General features: G+C 43.2%; 1 protein-coding gene across 2 annotated transcripts in view; it reads right to left on the bottom strand.

The window, feature by feature from the left end:
- Positions 1-21,913, bottom strand: part of adamtsl7 (ADAMTS-like 7) — a 454,799-nt gene that overhangs the window by 399,789 nt on the left and 33,097 nt on the right. For both annotated transcript variants that reach the window (XM_072583993.1, XM_072583994.1), the window contains exons 2-3: positions 4,513-4,599; positions 2,400-2,472 (exon numbers count right to left, since the gene is read on the bottom strand). In XM_072583993.1, coding sequence (XP_072440094.1) covers positions 2,400-2,472; positions 4,513-4,541 — 102 coding nt within the window. In that variant the 5' untranslated portion in view covers positions 4,542-4,599. The remainder of the gene's footprint in view (positions 1-2,399; positions 2,473-4,512; positions 4,600-21,913) is intronic.

Here is a 21,913-nt window from a genome sequence, read left to right as displayed (position 1 = left end):
ACTTTCAAGTTTGAGAGATGGTGAACAAAGCTTTAAATCTTCAATTTTCAAATAAAAAGCTACAAAACAAATCTTTCTCCAAATAAAATCACCTGGATCTGCCTTGGCTCATAAGACATTGCAGACTTTATCATTAAACGATTATTGAAGATGCATCATGAGTTTAGATTACAGTTGTCCACATTTCTGTTTATTTATTCATTCATGAGGTTTCCACAGAGGTATCCAGATGTAATAAACTCCTTCATGGCTATTAAACTGATTATGTATGGTTGTCAGAATACATAGTTTATAAAGTTCACCAGCAGGTTGAAAATTTACCTACCCCACGGTAATCTTTTAAAATGAAGTCATGAGTTAGGAACAGCAGCAGACCATGTGCCCTTTAAGCCTGCTCCACCATTTAAGACAATCATGGCTGATCTGTTTGCATTCACAATTCAACACTCCTATTCCCCTCCACCCCAGATACCTTGGAGTCCTTTTCCTAACAAGCATCTATCTTCCTCCATCTTAAAAATATTCAATAAGCCTCTGAGACAGAGGACTGCAAAGTCACACAAAAGAATTTCTCTCATTTCTGTAATAAAGGGACAACTCCTAGTTTTAAAACAGTGCCCTTTCAATCTGGATTCAGCCACAACAGTAAACATCCTTGCCCATCCACCTTGGCCAGAATATTCAGTATCCTATGCACTTCAACAAAATCATCCCTCATGCAACAAACCCCACTCTAAGCAAGCCCAGACTGTTCGATCTATCCTCAGAGAACAACCCAACTTATTCTGGATATCAATCCAGTAAACATCCTCTGAACCATTCCCAACATATTTACCGCCTCCCTTAAATAAGGAGACCAGAACTGCACACAGTGGTCGAGGTGCAATCTCACCAATCCCCTATATAAATTATTCCTGAAGAAGAGTTGAAACGTTGACTTCTCTACCTTCTAACACTGCCTGGCTTGCTGTGCTCTTCCAGCCTCCTGCCTGTCGACTTTGGATTCCAGCATCTGCAGTTTCTTTTGTCTCTACATAAATGAAGGATGAAAGCCTTGCTTTTATGTTCAATTCCTCTCATAATAAAGGAAAGAATTAGATTAGATTAGATTACTTACAGTGTGGAAACAGGCCCTTCGGCCCAACAAGTCCACACCGCCCCGCCGAAGCGTAACCCACCCATACCCCTACATCTACCCCTTACCTAACACTACGGGCAATTTAGCATGGCCAATTCACCTGACCTGCACGTTTTTGGACTGTGGGAGGAAACCGGAGCACCCGGAGGAAACCCACGCAGACACGGGGAGAACGTGCAAACTCCACAGTCAGTCGACTGAGGCGGGAATTGAACCCGGGTCTCCGGCACTGTGAGGCAGCAGTGCTAACCACTGTGCCACCGTGCCGCCCACAATTGTATCAGCTTCCTTGATCATGTGCTGTACCTGCATACTAAACTTGTGTGCAGCATGTAAAATAAACTCTTATAACCTGCTTATAGATATCAGTCCTGCCTCAATATCACCGGACTGTTCCTGTAATGAATGTTTCAATAAGATGGAACATAAATTGATGGTTGAGTTGATTTACTCAACGGAATTTCCCAGAGAGGCAGTGCTCAGCCCAACATTTTCCTCAATAGTCTCCTCACTTCTGTTTTACACAAGTTCGGATGGATTCCAATATTTTGTCACTCCCATTGCCTTCCATTTCAAACAGCCATTGTTCATATTCTCACTGACTTTTAATTCCTTGTCCTCCGTTATACCAACTTCAAAGTCACTACCTAAATCTTAAACACTCCCTTGTTCCATTCCACCTCCATCATAGAGTCATACAACACAAAAACAGATCCTTCAATCCAACTTTTCCATGCCAAACAAGCATCTTAAACTAAACTAATCCCAGTTGCCCGCATTTGGTTCATATCCTCTTAACCTTTCCTATCCATGTACCTGTCCAAGTTTCTTTTAAATGTAGTAATGGTATCTGCCTCTATCACTTCCTCTGGCAGCTCGTTCCATATCTGCACCATCCGGAGTGTGAAAAACTTGCCTCTTAGATTCGTTTTAAATCTGCAATCCACAATCTTCTTCAATTTTTTCCTACCTCACAACTTCTTTGGTTTCAACATTGGCTGTAAAAATGGGGGTAATATTCCTTAGCCAACGCAGCCCTGGAATTTTCACACTAGATTGTACATTTTGCGACTTCCCACCATCAAATCTCATGCAGAAACCTTGCTTCCTGGATGTGTCATCAGAAACCTTCCCACAGTTCTCAGCTCAGTGTCCACCAATTTGCATGTACGGTCACCTTGGATGGTTCATAATAGGCAGGATATTGTATAAATGTGCTGTTATTCAACCAACTAGAAAAGAACAATACAGAAAAACTCACCGCTCTGCTTGCATTTACGGAAACCAGCTCTGTTCCCAATTGTAAGCTGAAAACAGCACCAGTTACAACCAACCTTGAAAAGAAAGAACAATAGTTGTAAGCTAGCAATCATAAAGCCCTGCTGTTCCAGTGTTGGTCACCAAGATTTAAGGGATACATAGGAACAGCAGGGAGAAAAATCACAAAACTTATCACCGGCAGAAGAAGATTGAAATGGAAGGGAAGAGTGGGAGGTTAAGAATGTCAGAAATTGGAGGTATCACAGCCCCTCCAGCTCAGTGCCTGGCAATCAATAAGGTCATGGCTGATATTCTACCCCAGCCACACCATTCCACACTATCTCCATATCATAGATCCAGTAGTATCCAATATACTTACCTTCCATCCAACTGCCCATCCATTGACTCCATCTATACTTCTCAATGCCTCAGAAAGGCAGCCAACATTATCAAAGACCCCTCCGACACTGGTTATGATCTCTGCCAACCTCCTCAGTCAAGGCAGAAGATGCAGAAGCTTAAACACACGTACCAACAGATTCAAGAACAGCTTCCTCCCCACTGTTATCTCAAATTTCAAATCTAATGTTGATCTTGCCTTTTGGTGCACCTTCTTTGCAGTCGTAACTTCGTATTCCTTGCTCTGTTCAATCACCCTGTGATCTCTGTGTGTTATGATCTGCCCGTAGTGTACACAAAACAAAAGTTTTCACTGTACTCAGATAAATGACAATAATAAATCAAATCAAATTTAATAACCGAGCACCCGGATTTCTCTAAAGTAGACAATTCTGAGTACAAAAGAAGTCAAAATGTAATTTTCCTGTGTTATTAGGAATGCACGATTTAGGATAGAAGTAGACCATTCGCTCTCCATCCTGCTCCTCCATTCAACAAAATTAGGGCTGGTCAGATTCTCATCTGAACTCCACATTCCTGTCTGCACACACACACACCCCCCCATAACCTTTATTAATCCAAATTAACCTCTTGTGATCCATATATCAGGGCACCTTATTATTCAGTAATCTGGGCGATTAAATTCAACAAGTCTCTCTGTTTTTCTGTGGTATCTATTAACAGTGGCCTTTACAACTCTTTCATCTTCGTGTTTAATTTTTAATTCTTATTTAACTTTCTCCTTTTCAAAGGGAAAGATGCACAGGAATATAGTAGACAACACAGGACACTCTATGACTGGTATGATGGGTTTAGCTATCAGCAGAAGAAATTCAAACAAAGAACTGTATTGCACAGGAACAGGCCCTTCAGCCCAAGATATTGTGCTGAGCATGACTCCAAATTAAACTAATCCCTTCTGCCTACTGTTGGTCTATATCCTCCCATTCCTTGCATATTCATGTACCAATCTAAAAGTCCCTTAAATGCCTCCAGCATTACCCCTGACAGTGCAATCCATACTCCTACCGTTCCCTGTGTAAAAGACTCGCCCCTAACATTTCCTTTGAACTTGCCCCCTCTCACCTTAAATGTATGCCCCCCCCCCCCCCCCCAAACTAGCATTAGACATTTCAACTCTGGGAAAAAGATTCTGACTGTCAACACTATCCAAGCATCTCATAACTTCATTGACTTCTACCAAGTCCAGCCTCAGCCCCCACTGCTCCAGAGAAAACAACCTGGGTGTTCCTAGCCTCTCCTTACACCTCATACCCTTGAATGCAGTCAGCATCCTGATAAACCTCTTCTGCACCCTCTGCAAAGCTTCCACATCCTTCCTGTAATGTGGCGACCAGAACTGAATCGCTAGAACTTGCGAAGGGAGGGGATAGTGGGCTGTGGAATATTATATTGGAATAAATGGGTAACATCTGGAGTTTGCCAGGGCAGTTTGCACGTTTTGTAACAGAGTGAGGCATACAGCAAATAACTGAGTTCATGCTGGGATTATAGAAATTATAAATCCAAGGAGCACTGGAGATGAGTTTCACTTTCTGCAGGGATTTTCTCAGTGTAAAATACATAAACAGCTATCAACAGCTACTAGCACCATTTCTCTCAGGTGCCAGACAATCTCCTGTCACAAGTCACAGCAGGAGATCAAACAAATCCAATAGCAATTTAGGATCATTATTCTGGAAGTAATCACTCACCTGATCAACCATTCTGGTGTGTGTAACATTGTCCGCTCGGTGTTTCTGACTGTACACCATCAGCTTCCCAACAGTAACTTGCAAACCCTGAAAGACAATTAAAAGTTACTGCGTGCCCTATCTGTAAGTACACTAGAATAACAGCATGCATATTTGTAAAAGGCCTTTGGAGACCTGGCTCTGAATTTCTACTTGTGCTGTCCCTGATCACCTGCTGCAACATTGGCTGCAGATTAACACAATCCATGAAGGAATTCCTCTTTACACTAATTCTCTGGGTGTTACATCCATTTCCTGTCAGGCAGGAGGTTAGGACAATCTCCATGGAAATTCAGAGCTCTTAATTTTGATGAACCAACATTGTTAGCGACCGGAAAAAAATATTTTTCTTCACATTTTGTTAGTCCTTATACAATCCATTATGCTTCCAAGAAGTATGAAGTAATAAACACAGTCAGGGGCAACATGCAGATGCTATGTAGAAATACAGATATAATTAAAATAAAAAGCATTCAAGATCTTATTTAATAGTCACCCAGTGATGTGTGACCAGTTGTCCATATCCTGGCAGCTGCAACATCTCTTCTTACTTCAAGAATTCCAAGACTAGTAAAAACAATCACGCTGATCAGCAATTATATCATTCACTGTTGTTTTTGGACCTATTTGCTGAATCTGTTTCTAAGTCTCTGTATAATTTCTTGTACCTCCCACTATGCAGCAATTCTTCTCAAAACAGTTCATAAAAGCAATACATGTATTGCAACTGGAAATAGAGTTAAACATGAGGGAATCGGTGCCTCAAGACTGAATTATATTTATCTGGAGCAACTGGTCCGGTTGCAGAATAAAACAGAATAGACATGACTACGTAAGTCTCTAAGTTGCATTAAATAGCTCGGTCATATTACCAATATTTACTTGCAAATGATTACATGTGCAGAATACACTGAATTAGATTAGTTGTAGACAGTAGTTCCCTGTAGGGGAAGTCAATACGAAGAGATGGTTAAATTATCATAAGAACAGGAGAATATAGATCAAATCTACTCAGGAATTTCCTTGGAGATTTTACCGTACACATGTAAATGCTATTTCTGTTACATGTGTAATCGGGATTTCTGTAGCACATCTGGCAAAGTTCCGAAAGAGAGCAAAGACAGCTCCAAGGAAATTCCTGGTCATAAATTACAACTGGACAGTGCAATGGAACATCCTTCCCGCTCAAAGTGAGCCCGTGAATTATTCAGTATCTGAACGACAGAAAGCACTTCAACAGCAAGTAAAAGACTGGAACCACAAGCCTTGGTCAAGCAGTGTGCAGAAACACCTCTAAAGAGGAATTCAATAGCAAAATGAAAAAAATAAAGATATGAGGAGTGAGTGTTAGTCTAATTACTCCTGATGCATTCATCCAGGCTGGGTGTAAAAATCAGGCAAGTTGTAATTCAGTTATTTGATCCTGTGAGTTTACACCAAGATGACTAGGTTTCTTTGCATTGATCTATGTCTGCTACTTCTCTTCCCACTGTTTTAAACTGTACACGTTCTCCTTCAACCTTGCTCAGTTTTTCTTCAGTTTGATATAATCGGTGGACTTTGACATTATTTTCCTAGTGTCTGTCCTCATCAACTGCACAAAATGCAAAACAAAACAAGGTACAGATCCCACAGCAAATGGTGAGATATGTCCGAAGAGCCTGTTCTGCACTGTATACTTCTATGCCCTGTCAATCTGAAGATTCTGTCAAATCAACCTGGACAACAAGTACCATGAGCATTCCATACTCTTCAATACCCACCTGAGGGATTGTATTTTATACAAGGGGGTAGGGGTGTGCTGAAGTCTGTAGTCTTTCTGCCTGTTCACACCTAGTCTCTGATTTTACACAGGGCGACAGATGTGTCAGGCAGCACTCACCTCCCATGGTCCACTGAACCTTTAAGTAATCAATGAACGCCCACTGAGGTTTTTCATCACAGCCCCACTATTTCACCTGGGCCCATGCCCAGTAGGAAATCTGAGAATCTTCACTAGCAGGTTGGTGTTCGGCAAAGTACCTTGTTGAGTAGGGAGGGATGTGGGTCCCTTGGTCAACTTCCACATGGTTATACCTCCCCCTTTAACCCTTCCCACAAGCCTCTCCTTACTAGCCCCCAAGCCCCTTACTGTCCTTGCTGCGGTCTGCCAACCAGATCCCACCAACATCCCAAATGTATTTCTTGCCTGGCATCCATTTTCCCCTCTTCTTCAGCACTTGGTTGAACTCCCAGCAGTGGCCCACCAGTCAAAACTGGCACCAATTATGTGACAGGATTGTCTGTTGTCTGCTTGACCACAGCTCTCTGTTTACAGCTTCCTCCCCAAATGGAAGCACAACTGTCACCCTGAGCCAAGTGAGTTGATGGCCTAGTCCTATAATCACTGGACTGTTAATTCAGAGACCCAGGTAACATTCTAGGGAGCCAGGTTCAAATCCTGCTCAGGCAGATGATGGAATTTGAATTCAATAAAATACAGAAAAACCTGTGCTATCAATTATCCAAATGTCAGATTATCCAAACAAGATCTCAAGGTGCCGTAAAAATGTTATCCGAACAAAATCCTCCCCGTCCATCTCATTCGGATAATCAAGGTTGTTCTGCGTCTGGAATTAAGAACCCAATGACGATGAAACATCCATTGCCAATTGACAGAGAAAAGCCATCTGATTCACCAATATCCTTTAGGGAAGAAAATCTGCTGTCCTTACCTGTTCTGGTCTACATGTGACTCCAGGAGAAAGTGAGAACAGCAGATGCTGGAGATCAGAGCTGAAAGTGTGTTGCTGGAAAAGCACAGCAGGTCAGGCAGCATCCAAGGAGCAGGAGGATCAGGAAGGGCTCATGCCCGAAACGTCGATTCGCCTGCTCCTTGGATGCTGCCTGACCTGCTGCACTTTTCCAGCAAGTGACTCCAGACCCACAGCAATATCGCTGCCTCTCAACTGCCCTCTGGGCAATTAGGGATGGATAATAAACGCTGCCTAGCCAGCCACACCCTCATCCCACTATTGAATAAAAAAAATTCACCGCCTGGGGAAGGCTGACCAGCTATGAGGCACCTAGATCAGTCGGGACATCTTTCCCCATCCACTCCTGACTAGCACAGCAGGAAGCAGCATCGGCTGAAAACCACTGCCTTAGTTTCCTTGCTTGTCATATTTTAATTTTGTGTTATGAGTGTTCAAATGTGTTGCACTGGGCCTTCTTCAAATCCAGCTGGGATTGCATTTAAAAGTTCAGAGCATGCGTGCACTGAACAGCTACAGTATAAAATTATATTTGCAATCTTAAATAAATCTTCGCCAGTTTTTGAGGAAGTGACAACTCTAGGGATCTGCGGAAAACTCTATGAAGTCGTGTATTTTGACTTCCAAAAGCATTTGTCACATTTAAATGAAGCCTGGGAATAAAGAGAAGTACATTCGAGAGCAGCAGGCACGTTTCCAACTGAACGCGTTAACCTCCTGATCTCCATGGGCTGTGCTCTGTCCAGGCACAACGCGTGGTTTGGAAGGGAGCTTGCTGAGGGTCAGTATCCGATGTATGAACGATAGGCATCCCGCTGTCCCTCTTCAGGATGATCACAGCTAGTCTGGACAGGCAGCCGAACAAGACCTGCCCCACCCCCCTCCCCCACCCCCAGCAAAAACTAAATTCCAAGCATCTGCAGTTGGAGAGAGATGGAGTATTGTTAAAAGGCCAAGAGCTCCTTGACGTTACCCTCTGCAACCATTTCGAGTCTGCACAGTAAAGGTTTTGCTGCCTTCTCTCTCTCAAGCTGTGGGCATTGAGAAATAACAACTCCAGAGCGAGTAAAAGCCACACACAAGTGAACAGTCAATATGTAGCCATCAACCATTTTATAAAATTAAAATCTTTGGTAGTGAAAGTTATTCTTTTGTTCAGTGATCGGTTTTCATAATCTTAATTATTTAACAAGGAACAGCCATGGAATTGTACTTCGAGTATAAAGGAGGTGTCCATATGGGTCATATAGGAGAAGGAATGATCTGGGCAGCAGAGAGGTTGTTCAGGAAAATCTCCTCTCAATACCTCATGGCTCCGTTCTGCTGCTTTGTGCTCCTCTTCCTCACCCTCCCGCTGCTGAAGAAACTTAGAGTCATAGAGATAAACAACATGGAAACAGACCCTTCAGTCCAACTCATTCATGCCTACCAGATATCCTAACCTAATCAAGGCCCATTTGCCAGCACTTGGCCCATATCTCTCTAAACCCTTCCTATTCATATACCCATCCAAATGCCTTTTAAATGTTGCAATTGTACCAGCCTCCTCCACTTCCACTAGCAGCTCATTCCATACACGGACCACCCTCTGCATGAAACAGTTGCCCCTTAGGTCCCTTTTATATCTTTCCCCTCTCACCCTAAACCTATGCCCTCTAGTTCAGACTCCTCCACCCCCCCAGAAAAGACCTTGTCTATTTACCCTATCCATGCCCTTCATGATTTTATAAACCTCTATAGGTTAGCCTTCAGCCAGGGAAAATAGCTCCAACCTGTTCAGCCTCTCCCTCGAGCTCAAATTCTCCAACCCCTGCAATATCCTTGGAAATCTTTTCTGAACCCTTTCAAGTTTCACAACATCTTTCCAATAGAAAGGAGGCCAGAATTGCACGCAATATTCCAACAGTGGCCTAACCCATGTCCTGTACAACCACAACATGACCTCCCAACTCCGATACTCAATACTCTGACCAATAAAGGAAAGCATACCAAATGCCTTCTTCACTATCCAACAAGCGACTCTACTTTCAAGGAGCTATGAACCTGCACTGCAATGTCTCTTCGTTCAGCAACACTCCCTAAGTCCTTACCATTAAGTGTATAATTCCTGCTAAGATTTGCTTTCCCAAAATACAGCACCTCACACTTATCTAAATTAAACTCCACCTGCCACTCCTCAGCCCATTGGCCCATCTGGTCCAGATCCTGTTGTAATCTGAAGGAACCTTCTTTGCTGTCCACTACACCTCCAATTTCGGTGTCATCTGCAAACTTAATAACTATACCTCCTATGTTCACATCCAAATCATTTATATAAATGATGAAAAGTAGTGGACACAGAACCGATCCTTGTAGCACTCCACTGGTCACAGGCCTCCAGTCTGAAAAATAACCCTCCACCACTACCCTCTGTCTTCTACCTTTGAGCCAGTTCTATATCCACATGGCTCGTTCTCCCTGTATTCCATGAAATCCAAACTTGCTAACCAGACTTCCATGGGGAACCTTGTCAAAAGCCTTCCTGATGTTCATATAGATCACGTCCACCGCTCTGCCCTCATCAATCCTCTTTGTTACTTTCTCAAAAAGCTCAATCAAGTTCATGAGACATGATTACCCATGCACAAAGCCATGTGGACTCTAATCAGTCCTCGCCTTTCCAAATACGTGCAAGTCCTGTTCCCTCAGAATTCCCTCCAACAACTTGCCTACCACTGTCAGATTCACTGATTTATAGTTCCCTGGCTTATCCTTACCAACTTTCTTAAACAGTGGCAGCACGTTAGCCAATCTCCAGTCTTCCAGCACCTCACTTGTGACTATCAATGATACAAATATCTCAGTAAGAGGCCTAACAATCACTTCCCTAGCTTCCCACAGAGTTCTAGAGTACACCTGATCAGGTCCTAGGGATTTATCCATTTTTATGCATGTCAAGGCATCCAGCACTTCCTCCTCTGTAATATGGACATTTTTCAAGATGTTACTATGTATTTCCCCACATTCTATATCTTCCATGTCCTCCTCTACAGTAAACACTATTGCAAAATACTCGTTTAATATCTCCCCCATCTCCTGCAGCTCCACACACGGGCTGCCTTGCTGATCTTTGAGGGACTCTATTCTCTCCCTAGTTACTCTTTTGTCCTTAATGTACTTGTAAAAACCCTTTGTATTGTCCTTAACCCTATTTGCCAAAGCTATCTCATGCTTACCTACTGCCTTTATGCTCTAAGGATTCACTCAATTTCTCCTGTCGATACCTGACATATGCTTCCTTTTTTTCTTAACCAAACCCTCAATTTCTCGAGTCATCCAGCATTTCCTGCACCTACCAGCCTTTCCTTTCACACTAACAGGAATATACTTTCTCTCGATATTTTATTTCCAAAGGCTTCCCATTTTCCAGCCGTCCCTTTACATGTGAACATCTGCACCCAATCAACTTTTGAAAGTTCTTGCCTAATACCGTCAAAATTAGCCTTCCTCCAATTTAGAACATCAACTGTTAGATCTGATCTATCCTTTTCCTTCACTATTTTAAACTAACATAATTAAGGTTGCTGACCCCAAAGTGTTCCCCCACTGACACCTCAATCACCTGCCCTGCCTTATTTCCCAATAGTAGGTCAAGTTTTACACTTTCTCCAGTAGGTGCATCAACAAACTGACTGAGAAAATTTTCTGGTACACTCTAACAAATTCATCTTTATCTAAATCCTTAACACTATGGCAGTCCCAGTCAATGCTTGGAAAGTTAAAATCACCTACCATAACCACCCTATTGTTCTAACAGATAACTGCAGTCTTACAAATTTGTTTCTCAATTTCCCACTGTCTATTAGGGGGTTGATAATACAATCCCAATAAAAGTGATCATCCCTTTCTTATTTCTCAGTTCCACCCAAATAACCACAGCAAGAACCATGCAGCAAACAATAAGATTGCTCAATACAGTCTGTTATAACACAGTAGCTGCATTCTCGAGCGATCTTGTGTTAAAGAAAATCACCCGATAGAAATGACGGGGCCTATGGGGAAAACAGGGTTGGAGCAAACCGCTAAATACATCAGTAAACAACAAAATGAAAATTGCTGCTAGCATAACACAAACGATAGTCTAAGTAAATGTTAAAATTAAGTATTTAATGAAATAATACAATAAATTTGACACTTTAAAGGGCTTCTGACTTTACTGAGTTATAATACTGTATTAAAACAGGAGCTGGGACTTGGCAAGATGGCGGCAATTCTGTAGGCAGAGCTGTCCACAGCAGTTCTAACAGCCAAGACATACTGGTGTTTTTTGCCATCCCTGGCCAACTTAAGTGGTGGAATTATTAGTTTAAAACTTTACAGAATACATATTTGTTAATTTTTGGGAATGGGAAGGATGCCAACGGGAAAAGGAGCAGCGAGTTTTGAGAAAATTTGTAACTCAGGTTGAGGTAGGTTTGCTCGCTGAGCTGAAAGGTTCATTTCCAGACGTTTTGTTACCTTACTAGGTAACATCTTCAAGTGGACCACATGTGAAGCAATGCTGAAAATTCCTGCTTTCTATTTATATGTTTGCGTTTCTTTGGGTTGGTGATGTCATTTCCTATGGTGATGTTATTTCCAGTGGTGAAGTCACTTCCGGTTCCTTTTCTCAGGGGGTAGTAGATGGGGTCTAACACGATGTGTTTGTTGATACAGTTCTGGTTGGAATGCCATGCTTCGAGGAATTCTCATGCGTGTCTTCGTTTGGCTTGTCCTAGGATGGATGTATTGTCCAAGTTGAAGTGGTGTCCTTCCTCATCAGTACGAGGAAAAGGAGCATGCAAACAGCAGCAGGGAGGACACTCCCCTTCAGCATCTACCACACCAGAGATTGCAGCAGCAGCAGCAGCCTCTCCTGAACACCCCGGGGACCTGACAGACTCACAGGAATTGATTGCGGCAATGGAGAGACTTACCTTGAAAGTTGGGGCTGCGATTGAGGGGATTCGTGCCCAGATCCAACCTATCGCGTCCATGCTGCAGAAGCATAAGCAGGAAATCCATGGCCTCGGGGAGAGGCTGGAGGTGGAGGGTCGAACTAAGGCCTCGGAAACTGCGATGGAGTCCTCATCCCGTCAGATCCAGGTGCTGAAGTGAGAGGTGCGGGCCTTGCAAGGCCATATTGACGACCTCAAAAATCGCGATCGGAGAATGAATCTCTGAATTGTTGAGCTCCTTGAAGGTGAGCAGCCAGTCAGCTTCTTTGAAAGCCAGCTGCCAAAGATTTCAGGCCTTCACATGGAGTCCAGCAGGCTTCAGATTGAAAGGGCATATCGGGTTACAGTGCACAGGTCAGGGCTGGTGCAGCACCCCCGCTCGGTCCTAGTGCACTTCCACTCATATAAGGACAAGCAAAAAATCATAGAAGCTTTCAGATCCCTGGGAAAAGATCCACAGGCACTGCTGTACAAGGGGTCAAAAAAATCATGTTTTTCCAGGATTTCTCTGCAGCTGTAATTCGAAAGAGAAAGTCCTTTGATGAAGTTAAAAAGAGGCTGAGGACCTGGGCATCCAGTACTCTATGAGATACCCCACAGTGCTTCATTTCAGCCACGAGGACTCAGTTTATACATTTGACTCAGCGGATAAAGCTACTTTAAAACTTTCAAATAGATGGATTGGCCTGAAGAATACGGTTAATGTTTGTTCTCTTTTCTATCTTTCCCCATGTTTCCCCTTTTTTAAAATTCCTTTCTTTCTCCCTAATAATTTCCTTTTTGGAAAGGGGGCAAAAGACCTCAAAATAAATTGTTCCTTTTTTTTTAGTAACTGGAGTTTCTGATGGGAAATTTTGTAGATGTTCTTTGTTGTCTCTCCCCCCCCTTTTTTTGTTTGTTCTGTTTCTCTTTTAGTCACAAGTCAGGGTGACATGAAGCCAGGGATGAGTGGAGTGCTCATCCTGACTTTGTCTTTTTTCTGGTGATTTAAGGATCATCTCCTTGTTTTTGTTTCTGGTCTAAGGCTGGGGCACAGTCCAGGTTTGAAGGAGCTGTGAAGGAGGGGATGGGTAGGGTGAGTGCCCCCTATGGGCAGGGGCAAGAGTCCTCCATTCAAGGTTTTATAGTTGGTTTTCTTTGTAGTTTTTTGGTAGTAATAGTTGTTTATAGTTATGATAGAATAGTTTTTGTATATATAGTTCTTCGACTCGGAGTCTTTACTTACTTATGCTCGGCGCTTTGTAAGCAGGGTTCTCCCTCTGAGGGGTTCAAGGGTCTCTGAAAGGGGATATGGTTACGTGTATTATTAAATGGTGCACCTGGAACATTAAGGGAAGTCATTCACCTATTAAAAGGAAAAAAGTGCTTTCTAGCCTTAAGAGGGAAAGGGTTGATATCGCTTTGTTGCAGGAAACCCATCTTGATGATGGGGAACGCCTGAAATTACAACAGGGGGGTTAAGACCAGGTATTCTTCTCGTCCTTTACTATTAAAAGTAGGGGAGTGGCGGTACTTATCCAGAAAAATCTTCCGTTCTCATTATTAGAGCAGGTGAAAGATGAGCAGGGACGGTTTGTGATACTTGAAGCCCTGATACATGGGGAGGAATATGGCATTTTAAACATCTACTGTCCTCTACCGCATCCCCTCAAATTTTTGATTAGTGCTTTCTCTAAGTTGAGTGCTTTTGGAACATGGCACATTATTATGGGGGGGGGGGGGGGGGGGTGGGGGGGGGAGATTTTAGTTGTCTTTTGGATCCAACAGTGGACAGGATGCCTTGTGGGCCCCCAACTATTTCTTTGCAGGCCAAGCAGGTGGTTGACTTATGCGAGGATTTGGCGCTGGTGGATATTTGGAGATGTCTTCACCCTACCGGCAGGGACTTTACCTTTTTTTCAAACCCGCATAAATGTCACCTGAGGATTGACCTCTTTCTGGCTCCCTTGGCCCTTCTGGATTTGATTATGGGTTGTAAAATTGGGAATATAGCTATCTCTGATCACGTGGCAAAATACTTGGAGGTTAAGACCAAGAGTGAAGGGCTAGGTTTGTGGCACTGGCGTTTGGAGCCTTTTCTCCTTAAGGATTCCAAATTTGTGGAATACTTTTTGAAGGAGTTTCAGGAATTCTTGACTATCATCTCAGGCACGGCTAGTAGTCCGTCCATGCTATGGGAGACTGCTAAGCCCTTTGCTAGGGGATTAGCTATTTCCTATTTGGCTGGCTGGAAATGACAGAAGGAGGAACAGCAGAACTTGCTTTTGCTAGAAAAAGACTGTTCAAATATAGGCCAGGGAAGTATTTAGCGTACCTGACTAGGAAAAAGCGTGCTCCCCAATCCATTGCTACAATCAGAGACAGCGCCGGGGTCCTTACATATGATACTAAAAAGACTAATGAGGCTTTTCGGAGCTTTTACTCTGAATTGTATTGGTCTGAATGCTGTGAGGACAGGAGGGCTAAAATGGAGACTTTTTTTTAAGAACTTGGACCTTCCAGGGGTAACCTTGGAATGGGCCTCTCTCCTTAAAGCCCCCTTGACAGTTCAGGAAATACAGGAGGTAGTTGGACAACTTCCGAGTGGGAAAGCACCTAGCTCTGATGGTCTCCCGGGTAAGTTTTAGAAGGAGTTTATAGGGATTGTGTCAGGGCCAATGTTGGAGATGTACAATCACTCCTACATGCATGAATGCCTACCACCATCTTTGAGAGAAGCTAATATTTCCTTAATTCTTAAGAAGGGGAAGGTTCCTGAGGATTATGCCTCATACAGGCCCATCTCTCTATTAAATTGAGATTTCAAGATTCTGTCCAAGATCCTGGCGCTGAGATTGGAAAGGGTGTTGCCCCATATTATTAAAGAGGACCAGACAGGCTTTATTAAAGGCCGTAGATCCTCTAATAATATTAGAAGGTTGCTGAATATAGTCCAAGTTTGTCAGCAACGATCGATTCAGGAGTTGGTGATTTCCTTAGATGCAACGAAAGCATTTGACCGAGTGGAATGGCCGTATCTTTTTTATGGGAGAAAGTGAAGACTGCAGATGCTGGAGATCAGAGCTGAAAAATGTGTTGCTGGAAAAGCGCAGCAGGTCAGGCAGCATCCAAGGAGCAGGAGAGTCGACGTTTCGGGCATAATCCCTTCTTCAGGAATGAGGAGGATGTGCCAAGCAGGCCAAGATAAAAAGGTAGGGAGGAGGAATTTGGGGGAGGGGCGTTGGGAATGCGATAGGTGGAATGAGGTTAAGGTGAGGGTGATAGGCTGGAGAGGGGATGGGGGCAGAGAGGTGGGGAAGCAGATTGCAGGTCAAGAAGGCGGTGCTGAGTCCGAGGTTGGGACTGAGATAAGGTGGGGGGAGGGAAAATGAGAAAGCTGGAGAAATCTGCATTCATCCCTTGTGGTTGGAGAGTTCCTAGGTGGAAGATGAGGCGCTCTTCGTATCTTTTTTATGTTTTAGAACAGTTTGGGTTGGGTGGGGTCTTTGCTCGGTGGGTGGAGGTTTTATATTGCCACCTCTCGTCGCGGTCATCATCAACTGGGTGAAGTCTGGGAACTTTAGGATTGGTAGGGGTAGTTGGCAAGTCTGCCCCCTCTCACCATTGTTGTTTACGTTAGTGATAGAGCCACTGGCAGAGGCCATTCATCAGAACGACCACATAACCGCTTCGGAAGTGGGATCGAGGGCACACAAGATTACACCGTATGCGGAAGATGTCCTTCTGTTTTTAATCGAACCCAATGACCTCCGTACCCCATTTGATACAAATGTATCAATATATTTGGGGCTATTTCAGAATATAAGATTAACTTTGCAAAATCGGAAGCTATGCCTTTGGGGAGTCTTAAGGATATGCCAGAAGTTGAAGGTGGCCCTAAGTTCCCTTATAAGTGGTCACGGGCAGGGTTCTGATACCCAAGCATTTTTATTACCACCAAGTTTGATCTGTTATTTCGGACTACTTTGCTCGCTTGCTCGACAATATTAGGCGAGATCGCCAGAGATGGGAGGCTCTTCCAATTTCATGGCTGTGCCGAATATCTCTCATTAAGATGAATGTTCTTCCTTGTTTGCTTTATCCCATGCATATGCTCCCTATAGTGTTTCCCAGGTCAACGCTGCGGAAGCTTATGGGGTGGTTTGGTTTCTTTGTCTGGCATCATGTGTGGCCCCTCATCAAACTTACTAAATTGCAGTTGCCTCAAAGAGGGGAAGGAGTTGACTTCCCAGACATCAGGAGGTATGAATTGAGTTCCCTGCTGTCCCTTTTCTGTGATTGGGTAGGTAACGATTCAAACTCAATATGGCTGGATATTGAGGCCTCGCAGGCAAAGTGCCCTCTTGTACATGAATAAGATGAGGACAGTTATGGACCAATGTTGAAACCCCATTGTCATTAGTACAGCCAAGGCATGGAGGGCGCTGCGTCAGAGTGAGGGTTGTTTATCCAAGACTTCGCCACTTACACCTATAGATGGCATGCCAGGGTTCCGACCAGGGATGATGGACTCAGGGTTCAAACTATGGGCAGCAAGAGGAGTTTCTAGTTTGGGAGACTTGTTTGAGGGGGAGGTTATGATGTCTTTTGAGCAACTGAGCCGCAAATTCGGATTGCCCAGCAGAGGTCATTTCTGTTTTTTTCAGGTTAGGGATTTCATCCAGAAGAAGGCTATGCTTCTCAGTAAGCCCTATAAGCCCGATACAGAGAGGTTGTTGGTACGTTCCACAAACACCATTTCAGTTTCTGCCCTCTATCGCCTGCTGGATGACAGGGCACGTAGGATATTAACCAGTTATGAGAGGTCTGGGAGCAAGAGCTAGGAGTGGAGGTCTCTTCTGAAACATGGGAGAGCATATGGGAGAATACGCGATAGGTCTCAATCTGTAATAGTTCTGCACTGTAATAGTTAAAAGTTCTGCACAGGGCTCATCTGGCACCAGACCATCTGGCGAAGTTTAAAAAAGGGGCATCTTCAGTATGCCCCAAATGTAAAGTAAAAAAAATTGACAACAAGATCAGGGAAAATTTAGCCTGTCATCCAACCTCTTTTGCTTGACCTGAAGGAAATACCTAGAGTGGACTTAAGATAACCAAGGATTGAATCCCCTAATAGCCCCCATTAAGAAAAATTGTTCCCCAATTCACCACTCGTGTTACAGCCAAATCGCGCTGACAAAACGTGCATTATAGGAGAACGACCTGTATTCATTCCAGACTGTCCTCAGAGCACAAGCTATATGGAACCAATGTTTCAGGATTCTAATGGTTTGTTCAACAGAATCCTGGTTATCTCAGCATCTGTGCCCTTGTTCCTGACAGGATTCAGGATCCACTTGGCAGGAAGGAATAACCCTTCCAGTACCCAACGTGCCACCTAAAGAGTGCAGCAGAGGGGATAGAGGACCAGGTACAAAATTAAAAAGTCATGTGTGTTGCCAGGGTAAAGAGGCACAGACTTGCATGATGTACTGCCCATGATCTCAAACAAGCTGACACTGAGTGGTCAGTGGAAGGCCCTACTGTTTACAAAAAAAAAATCAGGCTTATTGTGGAGAAGATCAGACAGAGCTCCATGCTTGCAATTTTGATGCCAGCTACAGATAGCCAGCATCGCAAAATCTCTAGCTCTTCTTCTCTTGCAAGTAACCTCTGTGGGGTTAGTAATGAACCATCAGCACGTTGACCAGCTGTGTCTCAGAAAAGTGACCAATATTGCTGGTATCGCCTGAACCAGTTTGGAAGAAGCTAGACGCATAAAAGACATGGTGTTCTTCTCTGTCACAGCCTGGTACGGAGTTCTAAGCACTGCAACAAAATGAAACTGGAGCAACAGTGATGATAATACCCTTGTGGACCTAATCAGAAGACCTCAATTGTCCTTTTTGTTGAAGCTAAAGATTTAAATCGGCCACAAAGGACAAAAAGCTGAATGTGATTTCCTTGATGCAATGTTCTTCTGGGAGGTTCAAGTATGGTGGGTTTTTTTCTACATACCTGCAGGCTCCTGCATTGTTAGCCCCTTCACCTTCTCCTCAACAACGGCCTTCCTTGCAGCTCATCCTCCTGATTCAAGAGCTTTAGTTGGAAGGCCCAATAAGTCCACATTCAGTTGAAAACAAACTAATCATGGGAAAGAGTTCTTGACCTCCACACATTCACTCAACTTACAGAAGAAATAAAGAGAGGAACTTCAGCCAAAACAGCCATATACCTGATTCCAAAACCATCTGGCAGGATTAGAGTGTTCAGTAAAGACTTACCCTCGATAGAGATGGGGTTTTCGAAATACTGTTTGCCGACACCACCTACACGAATCGTTCTACTAATCCTCCATATAGAAAAGCCCTATCTGTGTCCAGATCTCGATCAGTTGTGCCATTCTCTTTCCCCAAATTGGCTCTTTTTTTTTAAATGATCAAGTTTAGCAAAGGAGTAACAGCATAGAAACATAAAGGGAAACCAAAAGCAGAAAAAGAGACAAAATAAAAAAAGTAAAAACTTTTAAGAAAATTAACAAGCATGCTGTTAGACCAGGGCCATATGGTTATTAAAAGCATAGGAAGGCTGCAATGTGAATCAGTATATTGGCCAAGAAAGAATCAAAATATTCCATGAATGATAAATGCACATGATGCATGCCAAACAGATCAACACAAGCAGCAGAGGGTGCTTCTACATCCCATATGTTCCAATCACTGTTTGGAGAAAAGTCACAACAGACTTCCTCCCAGTGCACAGGGAAGATTAAGTCTCTGTGACAGATGATTTCTCTAAATTTGCCATTGTACAATGACATGGAAACATAGCCATCCCTGACACAAATGGCCTTGCCTAGCAACCAATTCCCTAATCATTCCAAGACATGAAGAGAATGGTAGAGACATATGGTTAGTATGCAATTACCAAAAATGTGCACAGGGCAGAGAGTGAGAGCTAGAAATCCAAGTGTACACACTTGGACAGTCAGAGTTGAAAAGTCCTGAAAAGGCCGGAAACGTCAACTCTCCTGCTCCTCAGATGCTGCTGTGCTTTTCCAGCACCGCACTCTCGACTCTGAATCTACAGCATCAGCAGTCCTCTCTTTCTCCTCACTTGAACAGTGGCAAAAGTTTCTAGCCTAGATTATAATATGTCATTACAGATTATGGTGCTACATTGTGGAGAAACAGAACCAGCTCAAACCAATGTACATCACAACAACATGCAAAAAGATGTAGAACAACCTGCTCATGGTGATGCTGTTGTGATGAGTGACAGCAACCAGTGGCAAGAGAACCAAGTTTTCAAACAAATGCAACTGAGACCATGTGCCTCTTCAGATACAATCACTAGGTTAGGATGAACTACCCACCCTCCAAATATTGCATGGAACTTTGAAATGTTAGTCTTGTAAATTCTGTTCTATATGTTTCTATAATTATCAAATTGACACAGAATCTTGGATATTTCAGAATCCCTACAGTACGGAAGCAGGCCATTCAGCCCATCAAGTCCACACTGACCCTCTGAACAACATCTCACCTACCTCCCACCCTCCATTTCCCATCGTTAATCCACCTAGCCTGCACATGTTTGGACTATGAGAGAAAAATGCAGCACCTGGAGGAAACCATGCAGACACGGGGAGAACGTGTAAACTCCACACAGTCGCTGGAATCAAACCCAGTCCTTGGTGCTGTGAGGCAGCAGTGCCAACCACTGAGCCACCATGCCACCAGTATTTATTTGAGATAAGTTTTCATCTTTGGAAAAACAGGGGTGCTGTATCATGTCTCATGGCCAGTATGTCAATATACCTTTAAGAGACATGCTCTTGATATTATAACATGTGCCCTCAGAATAGAAAGATCTCATGGTCTATCTTACCCAGAGATCACTTGAAACATGACACATTACAAGCTGCGTTGCGTAACTTAATAGCTTAATGTTAGCCTAAACACTGACGTGCTTGTGAATGCAATGTTTGCACATAATAACCGAGTGTAATAAATATCCATTGGATTTTTAAATACCACGATACCCACATCCAGTTTCTTATGTTACCGGAGATAACGCAAACATTGTCAGGTCAAATAAAACCTCCGACTGGAGATTACACCCACGTAAGGTTTCCGTCAGCTTTTACCCCAATATCCCAAAAGTCAGCCAAGCTTCTGTGGTCATATCTCCAGAGTGGAACTTGATGCTACAACTCATGCAAAGCAGAATTGCTGTCACTGAACAATGGCTAAGAGGAGAAATGACTGAAGTAAGATAGATTCTCAACCCTAACAGACAGAATCCAAAGAGTGATCTTGTACAGTTGAGACATTGAAAACAGTTCAAGGCTGAGAAAGCTGGTAAAAGGTAGATTTAGGACTGCTGACAAGCTGTTCTTCAAACATGTGTGGTCAACATCTGCAATGGATCCCGCGTGGAGTGGTAGAGGCAAAACTATTGGAATCATTAAAAAAAATAATTGAATGGTGCTACAAGGCATGGGTGTAGGCTCTTTTGCACAGACACAATAAAAATGGTCAAATAGACTGCTTGAATATCAAATTATTTTCCACTTGGATCACCTCAACCACAGACTTCCAGACATCACAGCTTTATGTCACAAATCCATGTTTGTATATTTATAATGATGTTAGGCTGGGACACACCAGATTATTTAAGAAACCCCCTGCTGCTGTAACTTGGTTCAGAGTATTCCATAAAAAGATTGCAGATTGTTGTAAAAGAAAGAGTAATCTTGCCAAGACATTACTCAAATGACACGTAGATATGAAGTGCTGAAATCCTGTCCTTTGAGGAATGCCATTATAGCAGTCAAATGGATAACAAACCTGAAAAACCAGGATATTGTGTTTGCTGAATTATGAAAACAAGCAGAGGGCACGGGTCAGGAAACAGTAAAGTCTTACAATAATCCAATATACCTCACTTCACCACAGTATTGATGGGTATGGAGCACTCAAACACTTCAGTTAAAATCCCAGTAACGTGTTTATCAGCCCATTTAATGGCGAGAGTACTTGAAGGGCAAGAACAGCTCATGGACCATTATAAACTAGAGATTCCCTTCAGTGATTTTGCTGACATCCTGAATGGTTACAGTGATTTCTCAAGCACACCAATACACGTGTTATTTCTCTTATTATTTGGTCTCTCTTTTATGGAGTAAAAGACAATAAGTCAGAGAATATTGCCTGTTTTATTTTGTCTGTCCCTTTCATCTTTGTCTTAACATCTCATCGCTTGCATTTTCTCTCTTCTTTGTCCTCAGCTTCTACTCCCAAATTCATCTTTCTCATTGCATCTGGTGAAAAATTGTAAGTCACATGAAAAAAGGAGTAAAGTGCCACTCACTGTCGTAAACTATATTTGAGTTGGGAATTGTGGGGTAATTTCTGGTGATGCCTGGGGTTCAAAAGTTTTCACTATCATCTATGCATTTAGCCACCCCTCACGACTGGAACCTTTCAGAACTCTTCAGCTTTTTTTCATACTATTTTAGATTAGATTAGATTCCCTGCAGTGTGGAAACAGGCCCTTCGGCCCAACAAGTCCACACCAACCCTTCGAAGAGTAACCCACCCAGACCCATTCCCCTACACCTAACACCATGGGCAATTTAGCATGGCCAAT

The sequence above is a fragment of the Chiloscyllium punctatum genome, chromosome 14 (genome assembly GCF_047496795.1).
Source record: "Chiloscyllium punctatum isolate Juve2018m chromosome 14, sChiPun1.3, whole genome shotgun sequence".
Classification (NCBI taxonomy): domain Eukaryota; kingdom Metazoa; phylum Chordata; class Chondrichthyes; order Orectolobiformes; family Hemiscylliidae; genus Chiloscyllium; species Chiloscyllium punctatum.
This window is presented reverse-complemented; position numbering and strand designations above follow the sequence as displayed.